The 15,568-nt window shown below is 43.9% G+C and overlaps 1 protein-coding gene across 5 annotated transcripts; it reads left to right on the top strand.

Moving 5' to 3' along the window:
- The first annotated feature begins 4,947 nt into the window (after positions 1 to 4,947).
- LOC124697701 lies at positions 4,948 to 14,893 on the top strand. Of its 5 annotated transcripts, none has more exons than XM_047230263.1 (7): positions 4,948 to 5,056; positions 5,188 to 7,443; positions 7,568 to 8,036; positions 9,482 to 9,649; positions 9,739 to 10,074; positions 10,167 to 10,249; positions 13,585 to 14,893. In XM_047230263.1, the coding sequence occupies exons 3-7, from the start codon at positions 7,949 to 7,951 to the stop codon at positions 14,671 to 14,673; spliced, it is 1,764 nt and encodes a 587-aa protein (XP_047086219.1). In that variant the 5' UTR covers positions 4,948 to 5,056; positions 5,188 to 7,443; positions 7,568 to 7,948; the 3' UTR covers positions 14,674 to 14,893. The 5 variants fall into 5 exon arrangements, with proteins under 5 accessions (XP_047086219.1, XP_047086226.1, XP_047086232.1 ...); XM_047230270.1 differs by having other exon boundaries at positions 5,188 to 7,423; XM_047230276.1 differs by having other exon boundaries at positions 5,188 to 7,277; positions 7,363 to 8,036.
- Positions 14,894 to 15,568: the final 675 nt, after the last annotated feature.

The following is a 15,568-nucleotide window of genomic DNA, read 5'->3' on the forward strand; positions in this document are numbered from 1 at the left end:
TCCTGGGCTCGGCTTCCAGAACATCGGAGAATTGGGGGAGCTGGGTGTCGGCTGGTGATGAATCTTTGATATAAAACCACTTCAGCCTCCATCCTTGAACGGATTCTTTCATTGGAAAGTTAAAGTAGTTAACCTCTTTACGGACGACAAACCCAACTCCGCCGATGACGAAAGACCCACCACTGCAGTTGTATCTTTTCACGAAGAAAATTTTCGTCCACAAACAAAAGTGGGGCTCAATGCCCAGGAACGCTTCACAGAGGGTGATAAACATAGCAAGATGAAGGATTGAATTGGGAGCCAACTGCCACAGTTGGATCTCATACACGCGAAGGAGGTGATGAAGAAATTTATGAGCAGGAAGCGAAAGACCTCGATACAAGAAGGATAAGAACATCATGATAAAACCGTCAGGGGTATTGGGCCGCAAAGTCGCACTTGAAAAAATGACGTTCCCCTCGTCGGAAGAATTATTCCAAGGCTTCGGGCCCTCTTCTCGTCGCGCTTCGTGGTAGTAGAAACAGGCCAATCGCTGGGCATAGGCCCGGTTGTGGAGTTCTCAGGCGCAGGTGGCACCGGAGCTGGGGGAGGAGCATCTGATGCGCTTCTCCTCGACGAGTTTGGAGGAGTCTTGATGGCGGCGCCACTGCTCGCAGCACTGGTGGCGAGAGTAGGATTCTTCTTTTTCACCATTATGAGATCTGAGGAAGATCTGGAAAACGGTGGTGGCGGCGCAGTGTTTGTGAACAAGAAGATGAATGAGGAAGAAAGGGTGCGAGGATAAAGTGTGGAAAGGGGAGAATTTACTCTTTGAGATTATAAAGTAAAAGGAAGTTTGAGGATTGAGTGGGCACGTGTCATTGCTTCCAATTTATTAAAGAGATCTCCTCCCATCATCGAGCACAGAAATTGAGGAGTCGCCTTGGTAACTGCATGGAAGTAGTGGTCATTTCCTAAACAGAACCGCACAGAAGTAGGATGGGCCCGTCAGGTCACGTCCTGTCAGTCAAAACTGCAACAGTGGTTACGTCATCAGTGATGTCATTAAGTCCGCTTGAAGCATCCGAAGAAAAGTTAAAATCATCGGGTGGATCGACTTGAGTCTACACACGTATGCAAGCATTCATGTCTAGACTCGGGGGCTACTCCCATCGGGAGCGCTGCACGCGCACCCGATAAATTTGGACTCGAAGACTTTCTTGCAAGAAAGAGCGTCACAGGAGTATCTGAAGAAAGATTGTAATATTCGAATCGTTTGGCCCAAGTCTGCATCCGGTTGCAAGAACCCATGACCACACTCGGGGGCTACTCCCATCGGGAGTGCTGATTGCGCACCCGACATAACCTTTTTGCACTCCAGGATCATGCCTAGGGACTTGATTCTGTGTATGGTAACGATGTTTTGCCATTGGCAGTTAACCAGCAAAGCTGGGCACGTTACTCGATATCCTTTACGCATTAGACTTTATTTGAAAAATTGAAGCCCCAATATAAATGTATCGGATGACTCATGAAGACCTGCAGAAAGATTCGGCAGAAGAAAACATTCGAGTGACACAACTTGAGTCTACACACGGTTGCAAGCATCCGTACCTAGACTCGGGGGCAACTCCCATCGGGAGCGCTGGACGCGCATCCGATAGAAGGAGACGATGTTGTTACAAGGAGGACAAGATTTATCAAGAGAGGAGAACATTCGGTGGAGGCATGATTTAGTCTCTACCCGAAATATCTTCGGCTAGACACTCGGGGGCTACTGACATGGGCATTACCCTTCGGGTAACTGTTATTGCCCTATCCTGTACGGCCCAACTAGAGGCCCATGAAGACACTCGATGGCAAGGTGGACTACTGCGTCGGTGCCGAAGAAGATTTATTAAAGAACAATACGAAGACACGAAGAATACAAGGAAACTTTAGAACTAGGGTCCTTTGTAACCTAGTCGTACCCGGACAGATCTCTCGAGACCTGGCTCCCTATATAAGGACCAGGAGGGGGGCTGCCGAGGACACACGCAATCTTAGCCACCATAAGTCTAGAGCTAGGTCCCTGCAGAACTTAGCCTCTCGACGAGAACACAACCGAAACCTTCGACACCCCATTGTAACCCGATATTTTCATAATCAAGATCAGACAGGCAAGACTTAAGGGTTTTACCTCATCGAGGGCCCCGAACCTGGGTAAATCACTTTCCCTGCTTGCTTGATAACCGATGTTTCGTTTCAGCCTACAGGATTCCATCTACCCTAAGCCCCAAACGGAGGGCATTGCCGAGGAGTACCCTCGACACGCGGCGTTCGGGATGACCCAAACCCGGCCCAAATCTAGGACGAGTTTGCGTGGCCGCGGACGCCGATGGCTGGACGCTCGCGTCCTCCCCTGGCCCACCTGTCTGCCTCCCAAAACACACCCACTCCACTCCACTCCCAAAATCTAGAGATGACCGACGAAGCTCCTGCCGACGATACCGTCACCATCGGAGACGAGGCCCAACTCGCGGCCATTGCCGCTCCTCCCGTGGAGGCTTCTGAACTGGACGCTCCGGTGGTCGTGGAGCCCGGGCCGGCGACGAAGAAGGCGAAGCCCGAGCTCACCGCGGACAGGAAGAGGACAAAAAAGAACTACTTCGATGTCCAAAAGAAGAAGTTTGAGATTGAAGAGGTGAAGGCCAAGACCAAAGCTAGAGAAATTGAGCTTAAATAGAGAGAAATTGAGCTCATAGCAATGGCAAGAGCCAAAGAGGTGGAGTTGAAGGCGAAGGAAGTTGAGCCCAAACGGCAAGCCGAGGACAACCCGATCATGAACGCCGACTTGACCACCATGAGCGAGGCGAAGAGAGCTTGGTTCGAGAAGAGGCAGAAGGAGATCCTAAAGCGCACAAGTTGAGTTGACAATCTCAATTTGTAATTTTATATTTTTTCAAACTATGGCACATTTCGTTTCTTCATTATGCTATATTTTATTTGATATTATTTTATGCTATTCGATATTATTCTATATTTGTTAAATATTATTCTATATTTTAAGATATTAACTATAGGTATGCCTGGCCAAATTTAGGCCAAATGGGCAAACGGGTGGCCGCTACGTTGGGCGCAGCGTGCGACCCAAACGGACATACAGACGCGGGACGCTATCCGCGTGTTTATGCGGCCATCCAAACGGCCCAGCGCGTCCGTTTGGATCGTAGGGTTGGAGATGCCTTGAACCGGTTGCGGCGCGCTGTGGCTGGTAGACCGGACCGCGACCCAAATTTTGTTCGTGGGCCACCCTAAATAGTCAGAATCGGATTGGATGGAATCGCCGAGGGCCGGACAAGATATGAAAGTAAAAACTGGCCTGCTACGCGACCAAATAGGCCAGCCCAAAGAAGAAGCTTCACGGGCTCCAAACAAAGCATAAGACATGATGATCCAAGTAGCGTTTGGAGCAGACCATGACCCAAAGCCTGCCCAAGAACCCAAAGTAGGTGCCTGCTCCACGAAACAAACATCCAGCCAGCCAGGCGGCGCGGCGGTGGTCAGAGCTCCACAGACCACAACCATCCAGCCAGCCGTAGAGCATCAAGCACAGCACGGAGGTTGGTTGGTAGTATCTGCTTTGCGTCACATGAAGGCCGGGAGACATGCACGCAATAATTGAAGCGCCGTCTCGTGGGATCGACGTGGCTTGCCGCGTCTGACCGCATCTAGTATGATCTATCTATCTATCTGCAGCGTCTCCAGTGACTGTACTCCTCGCGTGCGATCGCGGCTTCAAGCTGGAGTGACGGACGACTGCGTCTGCATGATCCTTGCTTGCTGCTCGCTCTGCCACCCGCAGTCCCATGTCAGCACACTCCCGCTTCTATAAACAAATGGCATTTCAGTTTTCAGATGTCACATTCTACCACGAAAAAAAAAGATGTCACATTTTTTTTGGAAAAAGATCACCGCGTACACGTTCATGTCCTACGTTCACATTAGGGAAAAAAGGATTTTTTTTTGTGAACCAAAAAGAAAAAAAATGGTGTAGCTTTTCTACCGCACTTTTCTTTTTCAGAACACATGATATACCATATACGTTTTTTTCATGAAATTTTACAGACATGCACAAATACATACACTGTCAAGTTTTACAAGATTACTCTATTTTTTTAAGTATTTTCATGACTTTTTTTACTTCTTTTATTCGAATATCAAAGTAAAATGAATGGTGATAGAAACACCTATATTCATATGTATAAGTACGAAAGTATCTTCGTATTAATGTTCGTCATTTGCTCCAGGGAGCCAAAAGATCACCCACTTGACTGACCCTTTTCTTCTGACCCATATGGAATTAAAGCGTGGAAACAAATTTAAATCAGAAGAGCGGTAAGTTTCTCCGCTTTCATAAAGAAGAAGAAGACAACAAACACGCGTCACCACCAGCTTTTATTTAACGTAGCAACGCTCCAATTCCATTTATTATGTGAAATCAATACTATAATACTCACTCTAAATCACTTTGACCATAGTTTTTGTACTGTCTTCTAATGATAAGTATAATAACCATGTAAAATTTATCCATATCGGTATTATTCTCTAGGATAAGTAACAAGTACTAGTAATTTTTTGGGTGGATATTAAAGACCTGATTAGTAATTTTTTAAAGACCTGATTATGTTAGAATGCCTTTTTTTTAAGGTTATACGATAATAAGGTACAGGTTCAGGTTTCAACCTTCTCAGCCACCGAAAGTGGTTAAGCCCAGTAACACGGGAAACGGTCGTTCCTTTCAAAGCCTTATGGGCCACTTTGTTAGAGCATTTGGAGCCCATGAGTAAACTAAGCCCATTCGCTAGGGAAACCAGTCTGAACTCTGAAGTTCCCGTGTGAGCTCCAGGGCGGCGCATGGCGATGCGGCGACCGGCGGCGAGAGAGAGGGAGAAAAGGGATCCCGAGGTCGGCTAGATTGTCGGGAGGCGCGACGCCTCCTCCTACGCCTCTCGGTATCCGCGACAGGCACCGCCGGCGCCGGCGCCCTGGGCGGTTGCCTTTCCTCTCCCATTACTCGCACCGTCGGTTCATAAGTGTACGCTCCACGCCGGGAGCGTCTACGTGCCCTACTGTCGGTTATTTTGGTTAAATCTTTTGTTTAAGTCCCTGTATGCTTTGATTGTTGCTTATTACCGAATTTGATGCCAGCATGTGGCCCTTTTCCAGATTCCGATTGGTGTGGGCGCGGTCGACTGTCTGCTACTCCCTGCTAGCTATTCGATTATCTGAAAGAAAATCGGCTTCCATTATTAACCCATAATAATATAGATGTTGATGATTTGGAGGGCATTCTCGTCTGGGATCTCTTCCTTCGGGTTGGGATATCTGAATCGACCTGTCCCTCTTTGTGTATCAAATGGTGCATTGCAATGTGAACCGGTGAAAGCTGGGAACTATGAATTAGCAAGTGCTTTTGTGAATCAGCACACTGGCAGTTTGTATATGTTCATGCACTTCCAGTTTTCTTCCACCATGCTATAACATACATCTATAGGGAAGCCATTCAGCATGCATTGCTACACGCCAATTTCTGATTACAATTTCTAACTTAGTGATTTACAGATGGGCTGTAAACTTACAAACTCAGTAGCTGGCCTCGTAAACAATTATTCGCTTAACTGGTTCATGAAACCTTGTAAATATTTTGTTTCACATGCTGTAACAGGGGGATAATTCCTGTCCATAGCATACAGCCTGTTATGCGGCCCTATAAACATGTTTTGCACTCTGTTTACCATCCAAGCACCCCAGACACTATATATGTGTAAAGTGTAAAAAAAAAATGTTTTCCCCGCTCTAACGTCTGGGATGCGGTTCAAACTTTCTTTTATGTTAAGCTAACATAAAAGGCTGCGGCCTATATGCAGTGTGTGCTCTCAGTTACTCAGTAGTGGGCATTCAGTGGAGATCTAGGCTGCGGGCTACATGCATATTTGCAAGCAATACCAATATTCCTGGCTCTTTTGTGTTGTGAAAACCTGAGATATTTTTATTCGTTCAAGCATGGCGAGAAACAAGGATAATTCAGGTTTACTGCCTACTATTTGTTTTTGTTTACATTACATACAATACAACAACTAAGGGTGGTACGGCAGTACCATATCCCTAGTATGTGCATAATGCATTGCCACTGAGGGGAACACTTCATGTGTCATTTGACTTACATACAATTCATCGACGTGAAAATAGTATTTTTTTTAGAGGAAAATAGTATTTCTGTATGTTGTTTTTATATATAGGGAAAGTAAGGAGAAATTTATCAGGAATTGATCATTGAAGTACACGCATGTGTTTAATATATTCTCAGTTCCGAGAAGACACATGCTAGTTCAGAAGAGAGATATGCGACTATCCTTTTGGTAGTGTGTCATGGAACAAATTCCTTAAAAAAATCATGCGACTTAATTTCTAATAAAGATATGGCCAGACAACTAGCTCCTTCGCATAATTTATGTGTAGTTAATTACTCAAAAAACACATATGCAGCACACTGGACATGGCATATATCATTCTGGATAAGAGTGGAGACAAGCCCGGGAAACCAGGGTGGCTGCCCGAGCTGTGGAGATGAGGTTTAGTAGTTTTAAGCTTGGCCCTGGTTGTATCTTCCTCAATTTCACACTCCCAATCCTAGACTGCAATGACCCCGAGCTTGGTTAAATCATTTCTCCACCACTGTTTCTGGAAATGATGAATAATTAATAGCATGTGTATATCTTGCTTTTTAAGGAATTGGCCCTGTACCTTTTTATCGAAACAATATCTTGCTTTTTAAGCAATATTGCCAGCCATGTGTGATGTACCATCGCAAACTCAAATTCACCACCATGCATTGATTATGTGAGATATCCCCACGACGCCTGTGCACAGAATGACTCCTAGTACTAGATTTCTTGTTATGCATGACAGCATGCTGTAAAACCGTTGCAGTTTATACGTGATGTAGTTGACCAATGATTGCCTTATTTACCTTTCAGACTTTTGCCTGAGAAATTATCTTAAAACAGCACATTACTTCACTGACACCATTGGTATGTTTTGACATTCCAAAGTTGAGACCCTCTAGGACTAGGAAGTTTTAATGGTTGTAAGTTGTTACTGAAGTATCAATATGTTTGCCAGTTAGTAGGTGAATGGCATGTTTGCTTTGTTTAGGTATCTATCATTATGTTTGCCAGTGTGCCAAAGGAAGGCTATGGTTGGTCTTGGTCTGTATCAGATGATGGATTTGTTCGTGGGCTTTTTTTTTGCCTATGGTATTGGAAACTAAAAGCTTATCGTCTCCTTTTTCGTAACTATTTTAAGTGGAAGCTATTTCAATACAACAAATATCCAAATCAGGTACGGAATCCGATACCGGCACAACAACACACAAAAGTATCGAGGACCTTGGAAAACTTAGGTTGGCATACTACTCTTTTGGTAAATGACAGTGCACATTAAATATGGTTATTACTGAACTGTTGTCCCATTTGGGTTAACCATAGGGTGTATATTGCCTGTGAATTAGTTGATTTGTTTTTGCCATATACTGTTTGAAATGCAGGTCGAGTCACAACAAAGAGTGTGTAAAAAGCCAGTATGGTCAGAGAGAACAGATAGCATGAAGTCATGATTCATAAGGGTTCATGTCTTTACATGTTCTTTACATGGGAAACTGAAGCACAAGAGGACAAAATAATGATGAGGTTCACATGTATTGCCAAAACAGTATATCTTGTTCAACTTCCACTTTGAACGCCGAAATACAAGTCAGCTTTGAATAAGGATGGACACTACTCCTTAAATTCTTGTCTTTTTCTAACTTTATTGCTATATAACACCCTATGTTTTGCCCTCGGTGAAGGTCTCACTCCAAAAGAAGGTATTAGATCCATCATAAACATTGTAGCCTCCTCTGCTTACCATAGGGTCACACTGACCTGCAATGGAAAATGGTTCAGTTTTAGTTCTTGATCATGATCCGGTATCCCTGTTGGCCATCTCCGACACACTTGCGAAATTCAACTTCAAAGGTGCGCATTTCAATTCCTAAGCATCTCCATTCTGTATTCTTTCCCCCTTCCATGTAAAAAAGGTGTTTTTAAAGGGAGGATGAAAGATAATTGGTACATCATTTTGGATCTAATACAAAGGCAAGCAAGCTTTCGTGTATTTTAGAAAAAATATCATTTGGATCTGGTATGGTTGATGAATGATTGCAACAAATATATACCAGGCCAATCATTCAATAGGAAAATCTACAGGTAAGATCAACACATACCTAAGATGTCACTACCTCAGGTTTTATGTGATAGATTACACTTTCTTAACTATGCACAATTGGATATTTGTTCTAGTTGATAGCCAATGTCCATGGTATACTCTTAACGGGAAATATAATAAGCACATGTTTGGAAAAAGGCCTTTGGCGCGATGTGCTTCAGTGCCGTGTTGGTTTGCCGTGGGCACACGCGCTGGTGCTCTGGGGCGTGAGGCAGCTGATGTCACAGACATATGAGATTCGATCATGCGTGATATGCCTCATGCTGTAGCGCAGCGGTACTCTTAATCCCATGGTTTTCTGAGCTATTTTTATTTCAGGACAAATCTCTGTTGTAAATTGCGCACTCTTTTGCTTAGAACAGTGTACTTCTTAATTTGCACAGTTTTTTCCGTATTACCCACGAATGTGAGTGATCAAAATCCAACGTAAGGCCTAAATTGGTATTGTGTCAAGATATTCAAATTATTTTTAGAACAGTGTACTTCTTAACTTACACAAGGATTTTTTAGAACAGTGTACTTCTTAACTTACACAAGGATTTTTTCATTGTATCTACGAATATTCTGTTAGTGGTCAAAATCCAACTCAGGGCCTAACTTGCTATTGTTTCAATATATTTAAGTTCTTTTCAGAATTGGATTGGAAGAATTTATACACTATATTAGTCGCGGCTACTTAATTGTTTCAGTTTTTGTGTGCTTAAGTTGGCTGGAAGAGTTGGCACGCATTTCTCTATATTAAGTTAAAAATATATTCATGAAACTATTTTAAAGGCTTTAAAATTTGTTTCATTCCGTAAGAAGAGGAACTGAGACCCTTCCTACCTTCCATTGGTACGTGCTACGTGATATTCAGTGTTACTGTGTTACCCTTGGAAGTTCCATTAGATTATGTTACATGTATGTGCAGAATATATTTAATGGACTTTATATGGTTTAGACAAAAAGGCAGTATATAACTGCTAGATCGACCGTCCAAGTGCTATTAGATTACCGAAGTGTTGGAGTATGAGGTGAAATGAGAAAAGCATATGCCCAGATATCAAGTAGCTATATTGGTCCTTATAAGATACTCACTTACCGTAATAGTACAAGTGGAGGTTAGGATAGTAATGTAGCAATATTTGAACATGCTAACATGGTTTTTGCTTTTTTACTCTCCAAAGATTCGAGTCTAACTTCCACTGTTCCATAGTTCTGCCCTTCCAAGCAGCAGAAGAAGCCCTCGATTCCCTTGAAAGGGGGGTTGTTAAGGGTCAGGAGCTTGATTTGGTGGTAGCGGAAGTTCATCCTGCCAATACAGCGAATGAAACTTTGGTGGTGTTTCACCAGATTCTGGAGGCATTCGGAGTGCCTTTCGTCAGTGAGTATTTATACACAGAGCTGCAATATTTTAAGAAAATTTCTGCCATCCAAACTCATTAATCTAAGGGTATTATTCCTTGGCTGCAGCAATGTGTGCTTATGATGATGTAGAGGCAGTCTCTGAACGTATGACCCTAGGATCATGCTTCAATGTGCTTAAGCCGTTTGGCACCGAAACCGTCAACATTCTGTTGCACAAAGCACGGCAACACAAATCTAAAAGGGTGCTACCTGAGGGAACAAGCATTCCAAAGAAAACCCAAGGTAGAATGGATTCCTCATCTGCTAAAAATCACAGGTCTGAAACTGAGGGCGAAGAACCTTATGTGTTCAAAGCACATAGCTCAAAGAAGCTGTGTCGGTTCACGTGGACCAGTAAGCTCCATGAAAGGTTCTTGCGGGCTGTTCAAGTGCTTGGGGAGTGTAAGGCTATCTTCACTTGGCATAAATCAGTAATTTGTTATGTTTAACAGCTAAACATGTCCTTTTTGTGGTTTTTTTTTTTTTGCTAACAGTTGCTACGCCTAGAAACATTCGTCGGTACATGAATGTCAATAATTTGAATTTGACCTTGGGGAACATATCAAGCCATCTCCAGGTGGGCGTTTGATTTAGTATATTTACAACTGCAGTATACAGTACTTCAGTAGGCAGTACTTATGTTTTTGTTAATTAGATGATCATGAGTAGTAGAAGCTGACAACCTATGCACTTCCGCTTTTGTGCATGCTAGTTAGTTTATGCTGGTTGAACTTTTAGCATTAGAGCCTTCAAATTTTCTTTCATCATATGCAGTTTCCCTAAGGAAGCTGTAACTTTTGGAAGTAACTAATATGATATTGTCATTCTGCTATTTCATTGTTGACCATTTCTGTGAGTATATGCTAGGTCAAAGGTTTTCGACTGTCTGTTTAGTGTTAGTTTCTCCCAATAGGATCCATATACTCGCTGCCCATTGCATACGTAAGCACTTGTTGCCGCCATAGCCTTGAAGTTCGGTGGCATTTCCATTTGTCTCCCCCTTCCGTGGCCAATGATCATAGATTCCCAATGCCAGCCTGATGCCCCTCCACGAATATTTGGTTTAGATGGAAGCTACTACCTACTTAAATTTATCTATACATGTACATTTAATTAACCAACATAATGGTTGTTACTTGGTTAACTAATCTAGCAAAACCAGCTATTTTCAAGAGATTTGCTCCTGGCAGTCATCATTACATGATTCACAAAGTTGCAGCTGTATCCACCGCTTGCACACCTTGTCACTGGTTTATATTTGGCACGTTAAGTACCACCAGTAGCAGTCCTGCTCGGACAAACTTACGGTCTCGGAATCTGGCTTGGAGTCGGGTTTCTGATCTGACAAGATTTTTTGGCCATGGAACATATAGAGGCCGATACGGATGCGGAGTGACCAAATAAATTGATGTTACTGCAGAGTAGTCCTTTTACCTACCATGTGCTCATTAATAGACAATTATTGGGCAAAAGCAATAAGGCAAGAAATAAAGTAACCTAATTGAATATCGACAAAAATATAGTAGTCAATTATTTATTATTGGTTCGATCTTAGTTGGAAAAATAGAACATTTCCCTTCTCTGCTGTTTATTTTGTGTTACTATATATGCTGCGTTGTTTAATCAATAGGTCATTCTCTTTGGCAAAAAAATTGCCTAAGTTCATAAAGAACTATGTGCACACTGTCAACTAAACAAATATGAAGACAATGCTCCTTTACTAAGAGCTGTTCCACATTAAACTGTATTTGATATTAGACCTTCTAATTCACAGCCCAGTGAAAGTTCAAACAGTTGACTACAAACTTGCACGCTAAAGGCAATGGTCAAGTTTCCATTTTAACAGGATAAACTTGGAGGGAAATAATGTTTACACTGATGCTCTGCCATGTCTCCCTTGTTGTTCCGTTATTTTCCAGATTAAACACATGTACATGGATGTCTAATGAGCGCGCCAGTACTCAGTACTCTCTGCCTCTGCATGCCATGGAGATAAAGTTTGTATTTTTCCTAGATCAGGTTTCCAATTTCTAACACATACAGCTTCAGGAGTAGAGTTTGTTAAAAAACAATCTTTTTTTTCTTCGAGAAAACACAAAAAGCTTTGTGTTTCGATGCATTGATAGAAAAGAAGGTTATATGTACAAGTCTACAAGTGGACCAACACCATGCCATACAACTCAACCCAAAAAACTAGTATAGGGAAGAAGCGGCAAAGTTGGGCTCCCGCGCTCGCCCACGATCGTACTTCAGCTTTAATCGCGTCGAGTAGCAAGGTCACCAAGGGGCATGCGTTGTCGAAGATGACTCCCAGTTCAGCTTCCACGAACCTGATACAATCGCTCCCTGGAAGAGGATGTGGTAACAGGAGCGTGATGAGTACTGGGCATCCATCGTCCAGCGCCAAACTAACTGGTCCGGTGTGTCCGTCAGCTGCACACTCTTCAGTCTTCTCCAAAGCTGGACGTATTACCAGAGGGCTGGCGGAGTCAAGGCACCAACAATGTCGGTGATCCAGCAGCTCTCAATAAGAGCCTGCGCCACCGAGCGCCGCTTCCTGCGTCGCTTTGGGATCAGCACATAGAGGTCTGGCGTTATCTCTTGGATCAGCTTCCCGTCGAGCCATCGGTCCTCCCACAAAAATGTGGTGGACCCATCATCCAGCACCATGTAGGTGGATGCGTTGAATACCGCCCACTCATCCTTGGAGAATTGTATATCGAACCCGCGCCAAGGTCACAAGGGGTCTGTGCGCATCCTCCAGACCTCCACAACCATCTCACTCTAAGGCTGGTGGCCGTGCGAGCGAGGTCCGGGATCCCTAAACCTCCATAGAAAAGAGGGAGACTCACCCTAGACCAGTTCACATGGCCGTGCCCCCCATTGGCCTCCTTCCTGCCCACCCAAAGGAAGTTGCGCAAGATCTTGACGACCTGCTTAAGAGCCTTTTTGTTAACACTTAAGTACTTAACACCATGAGCTGGTGGAATGGTATTGCCGCAAGCACCGCACGGATCAGTGTCAGGTGTCCCGCTCTGGGCATCATGGCAGCCTTCCATGTAGGCAGCTTATCAGCTATCTGGTCAACAACAGGCTGGAAAACCTCACCCGGCAGGCCTCTGATCGAGAGGGGGATGCCAAGGTACTTGACGGCCAACTGGCACTCCATAACCACCGCCGCCTCAGTGGCTACCTCCTCCGAGCAGGCAATTGGGGATACCGAACACTTTGCAAAGTTGGTGTGTAGCCCTGATGCATGTCCGAAGAGCCCAAGAATGCTGCGCACCGTGCGCCATTCTGTCCCATCCGGATGGCAGAAGATAACTACGTGGTCTGCATAGAGCGATACAGACATCACCAACTCCTGGCGGCCAGGCACCTAAGGATCCCCAACTCAACGGCCTTAGCCAACACCCTGGTAAGCGTGTTCATGACTAACACGAATAACGTTCGCGACAGGGGGTCACCCTGTCTCAGGCCCACTGGCTCGCCATTGAGCAACACCCTAGTGCTCGCCGTTACAGAAACAATCACAATTGGAAACCATATGTCTTTGCATGTAACTAGTTGTCCTAATTTAAATAATCTGACTATCCAAACACTATCCTAGCCTGGTTTACCAATTCAACGGACTAATATATTTATGTTTGTAGGAATTTGTTGAGTACCGTTTATTCGATTTTTCTCCTTCACTGGTTAAATTGGGGCTTGTTATTGTGACTGTAATATTAAACTGGGGTGATATGTAATGTCATATCAATACATATCTAGTCAACAAGTACTGTATTAAGTTTCATTTAAGTTACAACATCGTTATGCTGAAGTGCTATTCATAATTTCTGCTTTATTTTCACTTTTTATACTGTGATGTGTGATATGGTCTTGAATTTTCTGTTCTGTATTGTGATGTAGAAACATCGGCTGCGAGAGCAGAAGGCGAAGCAAAAAAAGGAGGAACCTAAAAAGTATGCCGGCATTAAAAAATTATCTAACCTGATTACATCATCTCACAAGGAAGCCACTCCTGAACCCATTAATCATCTGATGACCACACAGAGGCAGATCACACATGGGGTTGCCTCTGCTACCTGGGATAAGTACCCTGGAAATCCGTGGGCACAAGTGGAGGAACGTTCACCCGAAGAAGTTTTCAAGACCTGCACGTGCAGAGCTGCAGTTTCTAAACGCCCTGCCATGTCCGTGTGGGATAAGTACGAGGAGAGCCTGCAGTGCTCTGGTGAAAGCCCGCCGAGAAGGATTTCATTGACGTACCAACCGAAGGCGCTGTCTCTGAAGAGTAAAGCTGTTGACGGATATGGAGGAATTGCGTATGTATCCCCAATTGTTGCTGGTGAAACAGGTTATGGTGCACCAGCAAGCGTACCTCTGGAGAGCTCTGACCAGGACAGCATGATAACAAGCCTGCTTCAGCAACTGAAAGACACCAGTCATACTGAAGCTGCAGTCAATAATGTCAACCTGGTGGGCCTGCAGGCTTGTTGTTATACCATGAACCAGGTGCACACCGCAGTTAATGTACATAAAGATACTATTAACCAGGTGCGCACCACAGTTGCTCCGCTCGGAAATACCATGAATGGGGTGCACGCTGCAGTAATGGTCGCTGATGGTCTGGTGAATCTAGGGAGCAATGACCTGCTTGATGGTACAGGCAGTTCCCACTCCACTGCAGAGAAGACACCATCTGATTCAGTTTGTAGCTGGGAAGAAACGGAGGCATTTCTGATGAGCCTACTGGAAGGAGAAGAGCAGGAAGGCATTGGACCAGGCGACCTACCCCCGGTAGACGATGCTTGGAAACAGATGCTCCAGCCAGTGAACGTAGATGTTGCTCCCGTGGCTCAAACGGGTGATGCACCTGCTGCTGCTCAAGAACCCTCAACTGGCAATGTTCTGGCGTATGATTCTGAGTTTAGCATTGGTGATGTGCTGGTCTGGAGCCCTCAGTTTGCAGGTGACCTATGCCATGTGCCGTTCTAGTCCAGGAAGAGAGGTAACTGATGGTAACTCTTAAGACTGATGAACAATAATAAAAGTTCCTGGGGAGAAAACCCCGGATGAAATAAGGAAGAACTGCAGATAACTATGCTCAGGCAAAGCATATGTTGTTGTATGCAGGCATATCCAGTGCTCTGTGAACACTGGTTGAACCTATTATTGGCTGTTCTGTTTCCAAATGTTTTACATATTGTACTCTTCAGTGATGCATTATGACCCGTAATTCTGTATCTACGTCAGTTCCTTCTAGAAGTTTTGTTTATAGATTTCCATTTTTCGAATGAAGGAGTAGACTCCCAAGTTCATCACCACCACGCTCTCTATATCTCCCTCTATTCTATTTCCTACAGTTCGCAGATGAAATTTAGGAATTTTAGGGCATCCTTGCTTTTTGTTGGGTTGGGGTTGCTTATCAAGCCTTCCGTGCGACAAATTTAAGGCCTCTTAGGTTTCTGTAGAAATCTGTTCATTCCGCAGAAATATTTTCCACAAAGCTTCTCTAGTTTCTAGGGTTGAAAACCATACCGAAAATGTTCCGTCTAGTTTTCTGCAGTTCCAGAGGAAACTTTCCATTGAGAGTGTAATGTCGTGATTGTTTTTCCGTTGTTTATCACTTTTTCTGCATAACTAAGTCATACGCTTTGTTTTAATGGTCAAGCTGACCAAAGAAGCCTAACACTGAGTTAGGCATTTTGGGGCTCGGGCTCAGTTTCAAATAATTTTAAAATAATCTAAATGAACATTGCTTTTTTCCATCCACAAAAGAATGTCATAGATACATCTAAGTTTAAATAAATCTAGGATATCCTTTTTGGAGCGGAGAGTAGAATACTTATCCTGTGGTCTACACACAAAAAAGTTAAATAATATGGACCTG

Source organism: Lolium rigidum, chromosome 1, assembly GCF_022539505.1.
Source record: "Lolium rigidum isolate FL_2022 chromosome 1, APGP_CSIRO_Lrig_0.1, whole genome shotgun sequence".
Taxonomy (NCBI): Eukaryota; Viridiplantae; Streptophyta; class Magnoliopsida; order Poales; family Poaceae; genus Lolium; species Lolium rigidum.